General features: G+C 40.8%; 1 protein-coding gene across 1 annotated transcript in view; it reads right to left on the bottom strand.

Annotated features, from left to right (window-relative positions):
• PHEX (phosphate regulating endopeptidase homolog X-linked) overlaps positions 1–11,218 on the bottom strand; it is a 361,355-nt gene that overhangs the window by 329,082 nt on the left and 21,055 nt on the right. The window contains exon 3 of the mRNA XM_007958328.1: positions 8,006–8,167. Coding sequence (XP_007956519.1) covers positions 8,006–8,167 — 162 coding nt within the window. The remainder of the gene's footprint in view (positions 1–8,005; positions 8,168–11,218) is intronic.

Genomic DNA, 11,218 nt, shown 5'->3' with positions numbered 1-11,218 from the left:
ACTAGGAGCAAAGCTCAACAAGACAGAAAATAACAAATGCTGGCGAGGATGTGGAGAGATTGGGACTCTCATGCACTGCTGGTGGGACTGTCAAATGAAACAACCACTGTGGAAAGCAGTATGGCCATTCCTGAAAAAGTTGGAATTAGAAATATCATTTGACCCAGCCATTCCATTACTCGGTATATATCCTAAAGAAGTGAGAGCCAGCACAAGAACAGACATATGCACACCAATGTTCATTACAGCACTATTTACAACAGCCGAAAGATGGAAACATCCTAGGTGTCCATCAACTGAAAAACTGATAGCCAAACTATGGTACATACACACAGTGGAATACTATGCAACCCTAAAGAATAATGTAGAATCTGTAAAACAGCGCATAACATGGATGAACTTGGATGACATTATGCTGAATGAAATAAGTCATTCTCAGGAGGACAAATATTGTATTAGTCTGTTATTGTAAAAAGTCAAGGAAAGATTTATATATGGAAGGATGTTTTCTTTGTTCGTTAGCAGGGGTTGGGGGGAGGGGAAGGAACACTGTTAGACTGGTAGAGACAAGTATTGATTTGGGTGAATGGAAGGGCAATGTACCAAATGTGAGTGATCAACACTGTGGCATTGAGGAAAAAGGAGTCATAGAGAGGTGTATGAAAGGTACAGTCAACAAAGATGAACACTTTGCACATACAATACTGTGTTGTCAGTGAAGGCAAACATTGATACACAGGTGGGTAGATGGGTGGACAGGCTGAACTACTAGGTATGTCTATGCAGTGGGGAGTGTGCCCATGACGATGTATAGGGTTGGCAGACAATGTTTCCACAAGTGTATTTGTATATTCTGTAAGAATTTCCAGGTATATAGTAGAGCTGACAAGGGACAAGATTGTAGCCACTTCTTGGGCACAGCCAGCTACCCAGAGGGAGCAAAGAGTTAGACCTGTATGCTCAGGACCATAGTCACAGGGGACATCAAGCTCAACTGACATAACTTACTACACAAAAACATTGTTCCACATCCTACTTTGGTGAGTAGTGACTGGGATCTTAAAAGCTTGAAAATGGCCATCTAGATGCAAGGATGGGTCTCCCCTCGTCCAGAGCAAAGAAGAATGAAGAAAACCAAAGACACATGGAAACAATTAGTTCAAGCAACTGATACACCATGCAATCCTCAGTCTACACGACTACGAGACCAGAACTAGATGGTGCCCGGCTACCACTGCCAATCACTCAGAGAGAGATCTATGTAGGAGATCCTGGATAGAGTGGGAGAATAATGTGGAACAAAACTAATAATCATTAAAAAAAAAAAAAAAGGGGGGCGGGCCCCGGTTTGCTTGTCTGATAGAGCCTCATAGAACCACTGAGACTATGGTCCCTAGCTGCCCATCAGGTCTGGAATTCAACCCAGTCCTGTAGCTTCCAACCAAACAAAAGACAGGCATATGAGCTGAACATTTACATTAGTGTTCCTTGAGAGTGTTCCTTGGAGAGAACAATCATGGGATAATAGAAGGGCTGTTTATGCACAGGGAGACAGCTCAGGGGGCAGGAGTGCATGGAGGGAAGGACACAGGAAGGGTAACTATGGGGAGAAAGTGAGAGGGGAGCTGTTGCACTGTAGTAAATTGTAGTCATGAGACAAAGTATATGTGAGCTGCTGTATGGAAAGTGAATTTGCTCTGTAAATTTTCACCCAAATCACAATAATAAATATTTTTTTAAGAAAATTGAATGCTTGGAGCAGATAAGAATCAAAAAGTAAGACAAGGAAATGCACTGGGAGTGAGAAGGGACAAAGAAGGAGAAAATCTAAAATGCTGACTGTCAGTACCAAGGGAAACAAGCTTTTACACACAGGGGCCATTAGTTTCTTTAGCTATTTAGAAAGAAAATACATCTTAGAGATGCATTCATGTTTTCCACAGAGGCTTCAGAAAGAAATTCATTTCTATGCTTGATGTGGAGCCCTGGTTACACAGTGGTTAAAATACTCAGCCGCCAACTGAAAGACTGGTGGTTCAAACTCAGCAGCTACTCCACAGGAGAAAGATGAGGTACTCTGCTTCCAAAAAGACTTACAGCCTTGGAAATCCATGGTCAAATGATGCATGAGATTAGGGCAAACATGAACCTAAAAGAAACCTTTGCAAGTAAAACCATTTCAGTTCACTTTCTAATAGTCTTCAAAAAAGGCACAAACATTCATGCAGGACTGATGGTGACATCTGTGTAATTTAGCAATCTGTTGTTTCCTGTGTGGCCAGATGAAAAAGAGCCAACATGTTCTAAGAAAAATAGGCATCTTCACTGAGTGGATGCACCCAGTTTACATAGTAGAGTCATCAAAACTCCAGAGACCAAATTTTCACTTGGAATAAAAAGCCCACCATAGTGGATGGTTAGTCCTCAGCACTGCCCATTGCACCCCCATTTCTACTAACCTGATGTCATTGCGTTAAAGAACTTAATGCAGTTCAGGCTCAATCTGGTACATCCTTGTACTATGGACATGATAATGAGAAAAGGACACAATTCTCTATGTCTTCAATAACCTGAACTTCCTAAGCATCAAATGACTCCACAGGAGCTGAACTGAAGCTTTCAGCTTCCATTATAGGTGAAAGACAGTCTGCCTAGCAACATTTCTAAAAAAAACAAGATTGTAGGGGGAGTTATTTAATTACGAGAACCATTTGAATCTTAGTCAGTAGGTATTTACAAATAAACAACCCACCTATGAGAAACAACCATCCTTTGGCTGCCCACTAATGCATAGTCCCAATTCATCTTACTGTTCTGCTGGTGCGGTTTGTGTTTGTAAATAATAAAATACTGCATTTCTTTGCAGAATATTGGCAGAGAATGTGATTCCGTAATAGAGATGATCTGGTCCTACCTTGAGTCATCTGTCTTCTCTTTGACACTAGTGTTCTGTCTCCCTCATTACCCCATGTTTCATAAGTGTTAATGTCGCTAAATTTTCAATGCATATTATGTCATCTTCATGATCCCATGAAAACAAATTTGGGGTGTTTGTAGGATGGAAAATTGAAGACATTCGAACACATGACTATATACAACCTTTCAAAAAAAAATGAAAAGAGAAACAAATCCTGCTTCTTGAAGAGAACAAGACATTATTATATTTTTCAAGTAGAAATTTGAGTCTTATATGCCATTTAAAGAAAAAAACACAAAGCCACGTTGCCGACTTCAATAGAGGGTAATTTTTCACCTGCCAGGTCTGTCAAATCCATTTTATTTCACAAATTGGACAGCCGTATCTGTGTGTTTTCTATCAGCCATAAGAAAATGGTATTCTTTTGATTAGTAGTATTGGGTTTTATTTTTGGATGTTCCCTCTTTTTATCAAGGACAGGGAAAAGTATCTAGACAGTATTCAATATTTTTGAAAGCACATGATATTTACAAAGGATAAGACTAAAATAAAACTTAAACCATTTGGTAAACATTACTTCATGAACCTTAGAACTACCTTTGAGACAAAATGGAGGCATGAAGGACAAAAACTGCTATGTGCCAGAAACTGAAGTTACAGGATAATTTATATAGATCATCTCCCTCAGGCCTTACAAAAACCCTATGAGATGGATAGTCTTATTTCCATTGTAAAGATAAGAAAATTGAGCTAGGTAAAACCAGTAATTGGCACAAGTTGACAAAAAGGGTAAAGGAAAGGGAGCCAGGATTCAAATGTAGCTCTTATGGCTTAAAAATTCATGCTCTGATGGCCATCTAAGATGTAACTTTTGGTCTCCTCCAGTCTGGAGCAAAGAAGAATAATGAAGATCAAAGTCATCTGGAAACAATTAGGCTAAAGACAAGATAGACCACGAGGACCTCAGCCTCCACCACCTGACACCAGAAGAACTAGATGGTGCCTGGCTACCAATGCCAACTGCTCAGAAAGGGATCAAATCTGGAAATCCAGGATAGAGTGGGAAGAAAAATGTGGAACAAAATTCAAAAACACAAAAATGACCAGAATTGCTGGTCAGAGAGAGACTGGGTTACCCTCAGGCCTAGAAACGGACTCACTTAGATGGATTGGCTCTCAGTCCAACAGTAGAAAGACCTACATACAGAACACCTACCCCAGGTTGATGCACCCACCTACTCTTGGGAGATGCACCCCTTGGATCAATCAGCCATGAGACACGAGAGGGGTAGCACTCAAGGAGCACAAGCTAGACAGACAGGAATCCATGGATGAGAAGGGCACAGGGAAGGAGCTGGTCACAGTGGGGAAAGGAGAGGAGTTTTTTTACGGTTGGGGACAGTAATCAGGGCTATGGAATTAGATGTGCATGAACCGTTGAATGTAAAACAAGTTTGCTATGTAAATTTGCACCCAAAGCAAAATAAAAATTAAGAAAACAACAACAACAGATGCTGAGTGGCTTATAATGAGAGAAAAACGGAAATAATCTAAATGTCAACACAGGAATTAATTAAATAAATTATAGTATATCCACACAAAGGAATCATGCATAAGCTATTTGGCTGCTAACCCTCCAGGAGCTCCATGGAAGAGTGATTAACTTCCATAAAGATTTACAGCCATGGAAACCCCACACTATGAGTTGGAATTGATTCAACAGCAATGAGTTTCATTTAGGTTAGTTTATATTTACAAATGTATAGAGATAGATAATTAGATACTGACACAATATCTACACACTTACAGATGGGGTAAAGACAAAGGATGAGAGAATAACATGATAAAGGAAATGTAGCAAAATGTCACCAATTTGCAATCTAGGTAAAGCATGCCTGGGAGTTCCTTGGGCTATTTTTTCCACTTTTCTGTAAATCTGAAATTAACTCAAAAAGTTTAAATAATAGAAATTTTATCTTTCAAACACTTACACCTGATACAAGGCGATACTACTTTAAAGAGTCTTTAACTCTTGAAGCAAGGGTTCCATGATCACTTTGTGCATTCCTCTTTACAGTGTTTGTCACAGAATGACTGGCCATTTATTTAGTTGTGTCTTTTCCAGAGCACAGAAATACGTGTGAAGCTTCCCACTTTGTTTCACGAGGCCAGCACAATCTTGACAGCAGAATTTGACAAACATGGCACACAAAAATCCATAGACTGATATGAATCATCAATATAGACACAAAATTATAAAACAAAATAATTAGCTCATTCAGTTCTAGCAATGCCTTAAGAGAAAATACACCACTCAGTTGTTGTTATTGTTGTTATGTGCTGTCAAGTCGTACCCGACTCATAGCGTCCCCTCCTTGGGTTTCCGAGGTAGCATCACTATAGAAGTAGATTGCCCCATCTTCCTTCTGAGGAGTGGCAGGTGGGTTTGAATTGCCAGCCTTCTAGTTAGCAGTCAAGTGCCTTAGCCACTATGCTACCATAGCTCCCAACTCTCAGAGACAGAATTTATTTCAAAATTCTAAGGTTCGCTCAGTATGAGACAATGTAGAGAATTTCAAAGAGATACTCCATCTTATCCTCTTAATGAATGGTGAAAAAGCATTTTTCTTGAGCAATACCTTTTTGCAAAGTAGAATTAATAGAACACAGTAAAGACTATCTATCAGAAACAAAGAGAAAAAATATAGGGGGGGGGGGGCAAGGAGAAAAAAAAAAAAAAAAAGAAAAAAAAAAAAAAATATAGGGGGGGGGGGGCAAGGAGAAAAAAAAAAAAAAAAAGAAAAAAAAAAAAAAATATAGGGGGGGGGGGGCAAGGAGAAATACTGGAGGCATTCACACCTAAGCTAGAAACAAGGAAATTATAACCACTCTCACTGCTATTATTCAACACTGCTCTAGAGGCTGTACCTAATACACTAAGACAGGAAAAAGGAAAGGAAGAGAATAATTATACTTTCCTAACTTTTTGATTAGCTATCTAAAAGATACAAAAGAAGCCACTGGAAAGCTATTAACTAATAAGACAGTTTCAATCAGATCCTGATATAAATATATTAAAGCTTTACTTTACACCAGGCATCAAGAGATGTCAAAATTTTTCTGTAAGGGCCAGATAGTATATATATTTTTGGTCTGGTAGGCCATAGTCATCGTCATTAACTATTGAACTCTGTCATTGTAGCACAAAAGCAGCCACACATAAGGCATAAATGAATGGATGCAGCTGTGTGCCAATAAAACTTTATTTACAAAAACAGGCAATGCACTGGATTTGGCCCACAGGTCATAGTTGGCTGGCCTTGACTTCAGAACGCAAAAAACTGATGATGTGGAAAAGTTATCATTTAAAAAGGCAAGAAATATACAAAGACCTAGAAATAAACTTTCTGAAAGGTGATTTGGCTAGATGCATCAAATATTAAATTGTGAGCATTCTTTCAATCCCACAATTCCATTTCTGGGAATTTACCCTACGGATACATTTATGTAAATACATAAAAATGTGTACTCAATGTTTACTACAGTGTTATTCACAATAAGAAAATATATCTACCAACATAAAACAAGGAGCTCTGGTAGCGTAGTGCATAAGGCACCTGACTGCTAACCAGAAAGCTGGCGGTTCAAACCCACCAGCCACTCCTCAGAAGGAAGGTTGGGCAATCTACTTCCGTAGTGATACTGCCTCAGAAACCCAAGGAGGGGTCGCTATGAGTTGGGTCCAACTCAATGGCACATAACGACATAAAACATGTCCACAAGGAATGTAAAATTTTTAAAGCAGGTTACAGACTAGTATTCATAATGCTAGCTAATTTTTAAATATATGGATGTGCACATGAGAGAAAACATATATACCTGCACATGGAAAAAAAATCTAGAAAGATATATCCCCAATTGCTTTATCTGCAGTTATTTCCAGGGGTGGATTTATGAGAGACTTACTTTCTGCTCTTTACCTGTCAGTATTGCTGGTGTAGTGCCTAAGGCATTTGACTGCTAACCAGAAGACTGGCAGTTCAAACCCACCAGGCACTCCTCAGAAGGAAGACTGGAAAATCTACTTCCATAGAGATACTCCCTCGGAATCCCAAGGAGGGGTCACTACGAGTCGAATCGAATCGACTTGACGGCAGTGAGTTTGGGGTTTTTTTGTTTTTGTTTTTGTTTTTGTTTTTTGGTATTGTTCTTCTTATTTTTGCAACTGGGATTAGAAATTTAAATTTTCATTTTTACAAAAAACCTCTGTCCTGCTCTGAACTATTTACCTTCATTTCTATAAACTGTGAAGGAACCTATATACAGCATCCTCTTCAAACAAAGCATATATATATATAATGATTTGCATTTTTACATTAAGACAGTCCAAAAAATTCTCTATCCTAACCACTTCATGCCCTGGTTATAAAATTCCTTTGGATATAACTAATGTAGAGGATCATGTATCTAGAAACACTGTCTTTTTCTTACCCTTCCATGATATTTCCACACGCATACACACATGTATGCACACGTGCACATAGGAGCATTTGTGTGTGAGCTTGTCATTGGTAGAGAGGTTACAGGAAAAAAGAGTGTCCCCAGAGCCAATTTTGAGTTAACAGGAACAATATGACAACTACAAGGTCATCCAGAGTTCTCAAAAGTGATGTCAAGAGACGATGAGGTGTTAAGTATAGTTTGTAAGCCATGGAAGTCCAGCACACAATGAGCAAGAGATATAGTGTACTCTGCACAGCACAGAAAAATAAGTATATTGCTATAACATAATCTTTACTAACTGCACTTTTGCTCCCAATCTCAGTTAAATACAAGCTGTTTATCCTTCACTCCTCACGAGAGCTTACTATCATCAAATGTGACCCTAACGACCTACCTTACCATTGCATTGAGATCCAGCACAATGGAATTCCACAAAGTTTCCTTTAAATCTTCCATTTAAAACATTCTTGGGAATTAATTTACTACAGTTAGAAAGTGAGCAGGCCTGCTTCAAACCCCAAACTATGTTTCCTTCTCAAATATTGCCCTCTGTATAGTACATCACAAAACCCAAGAGAAACTTACCTTTCAACTTGAGGTCAACATTATGTCTCAGCCAAGGATAAACCCCGTAGCTTGGCATATCTTCAGGAATTGGATTATTGTTTATCCAGCCATCACAAGAAAACCGGAAGAAATTATCACAGGGATCCACAGACAGATTGATTTTACTCAAGATGGCAGCAGCTATTTAAAAAGAAAATCACAGGATCAATAACAAGCACTGAATGTTGTGTACTATTCTTTTCCAAATTAAGCAACCATTTCATATCAACCAGTTGCCAAGCCTTGGCTTTTACATTTTCCCTCAAATGACTCTGAATCAACTTCACTAGATGAAATTACTACATTCTGAGTGAGTGGATAAAAGTTTGGTGGTATTACTGTTATTTGGTTTTGCAGGGTGCAGGATAAGAATACATATGGAGTCAGAGGTAGATTACCCGCAAAGCTGAGAGCAACTATTCCTTCCGCCCTGCTCACCCTTCTGCAAAGTGACTTTGCCCGTCTCCCCAATAAGTGGCAAGGCCTATCTCCCCTGCCCTGAATATGGGCTAGCCTTGTTACTTGCTTTGACCAGTGTTTACATTTTGGTGAGTTTCAAAGCCTAGGCCTTAAGAGACCTTGCAGCTTTCATTATATTCTCTCAGAATGGAGTCTGGGGCTGCCCTTTAAGGCAGGCTCCCAGAGGACAAGAAACCCCATGGAAGAGAACCAAGGCCACTCCAACTGCCATACAGGACTGAGGTCTTCATGGACCTTCCACCCGAATGCAGCTGCATGAGTGAGCCTGGGCAGAATCAGCAGAGGAGCTTCCCACCCAACCCACAGAATCATAATAACTACGAATAAATATTAATAATAATAAATATTCCTGTTTCAGGCCTCTACGGTTCGGGGTGGTTTGTTTCACAGCAAAAGCTAACTGAAACAGGGCCACACATGTCATATAACTAAATATTTACAAAGTATATTTACAATATCCTCTCATAAAGGTCTGGAAGGTGAGGTTTGAACTTAGAATTCTTGAGTTCCTTGACATTCAATGCAGCCCTCAGAGGACTGAGCCCCTCAAGAAACTCATCCAAGCTCTGCAAGGAGCCTTGGGGCCATCTGGCAGGGAATTCTGAGGTACAGAAGGAGAGAGCCATTGGCCTAGCCTCACAAACTCCTTGACTAGGGGAGGGGCATGGCCAGAGGAGTGAAAAAATAGGGCCCTCTAAACAAGAGCCCAGGGCAGTGTCCCTCTTGCCCAAATCTAGGAGAACTGAGTATCTGTATAAGTTAACAGGAAAATAAAATAGGTGATCTGTTTTTTCTTCTTCCATAAGCACATACACAATTACATATGCAAGATAGTTGACAGGTAGAAAATTTGTGAATCTGTAAATATGTATCCATAGCTTGAAAAAACAGTTTTCCCCAAAGAACATCTAAGTCAACTGTCATAACATGGTCCACAAAGACAAAGATCCACATGCTACTTTGCTGAGTAGCAGCTGGGGTCTGAAAAGATTACAAATGGCCATCAACTGTTAGTCTCTACCCATCTAAAGCAAAGGAGAGTGAAGAAAATCAAAGACTCGAGGAAACAATTAGTGCAAAGAACTAATTTACCACACAAACCACAGCCTCCACTGGCCTGAGCCCAGAAGAAATAGATGGTGCCCCAACAATCACTACCTACCACTCTGATAGGGATCGCAATAGGAGGTCCTGGACAGAGTAGGAGAAAAATTCAGAACAAAATTCAAAAACACAAAAAAGACTAAACTTACTGGTCTGATTGAAACTGGAAGAATCCTTGAGACTATGGTCCTCAGACACCTTTTGTAGTGGTTGTTTATGTGTCAACTTGGCTGGGCCTGGCTGAGTGGCTGGGCAGCTGGATGTAGTATTTCCCATGATGAGACTGGTAATCAACTCCATGATGGAATCTACTGTGAGCAGCTGAGTAGCTGCCTTTGGGATGTGATCTGCAACCTGTCTATAAGAGAGCCTTGGGGAATGGTCTCTAGCCTATGGCACACTTGGACCCTGCACGTAGCCATGTCCTTGTTCAGCAGCCTGCTATGCTCTGTTGACCTTGGGACTTACAATGGACTTAAGTTAATGGCCTGCCATAAGGAGGGGTTGCTATGAGTCAGGTCCCACTCGATGGCAAACAACAACAATAAGCCTGAGGGAGATGGGGGCAGTGGTGGCTCAGTGGCAGAAGTTTCACCTTCCAAGCAGGAGACCCTGTTCCATTCCCAGTCAATGTACCTCAAGTGTAGTCACCACCCGCCTGTCGGTGGAGGTTTACGTGTTGCTATGATGCTACACAGGTTTCAGCAGAACTTCCAGACCAACATGGACTAGGAAGAGAGGCCTGGTGATCTACTTCTGAAAATCAGTCAATGAAAGTCCTATGGATCGCAACAGTATGCTCTCCATCCAATCGCAGGGATGGCCCAGGCGGCATTAGTTCTGTTATGCGATGGGTCTCCATGAATTCTGAACCACTAGAGGGCAGCGAACATCCACCTTAGACCAACTGAATCAGAAACACTAGGGGTGGGGCCCAACCACTACCTATTAACAAGCCCTACTGGTTACTAGGGAGCACTGGTGGCATAGTACCTAAGGCACTTGACTGCTAACCAGAAGGCTAGTAGTTCAAACCCACCAGCCATTACTCAGAAGGAAGATGGGGCAATCTTCATCCAAAGCGATGCTGCCTCGGAAACCCAAGGAGGGGGTCACTATGAGTCGGGTCTAACTCCACGGCACATAACAACAAACAACAACATATCCTGCATCAGAATCTACGTGTATCAAGATTACTAGGTGATTCTTATGTACAACAGTATATACCTGGAGTTCCGGCAAGATGATGGACTAGGCAGAAAGACTGCACAGACCCTCTTAGACAAAGAAAAGGGAAACCAATTGACACAGACACAGAAGATAATCTTGGATGCCTGAACCTTGAAGGGAAGGATATAGAAGTGGACTAAACCCCAACTAGCAGAAGAATTTGCGTGAAAATACCAAAAAACGAGACAGACGGAGCTGCGGTATGGCAGCGATCCTGAATGATCCTGACGGCACAGACAGCTTGGAGATTCCCAAGTGGTGGTAGGACCTAAGAAATAACCTAAAAATCACCCTACTAGCCAGGGACTGCACGGAGGACTGTACACGGTGACTGGGGAACAAATGGAGAAGTGAAGAGAAAGGTGGGCAGAACTGTGG

This window comes from Orycteropus afer, unplaced genomic scaffold, assembly GCF_000298275.1.
Source record: "Orycteropus afer afer isolate SDZICR_OR568_19922 unplaced genomic scaffold, OryAfe1.0 scaffold00924, whole genome shotgun sequence".
NCBI classification, from domain to species: domain Eukaryota; kingdom Metazoa; phylum Chordata; class Mammalia; order Tubulidentata; family Orycteropodidae; genus Orycteropus; species Orycteropus afer.
Note: the sequence above shows the minus strand (reverse complement) of the source record. Positions and strands in the feature narration are given on the sequence as shown.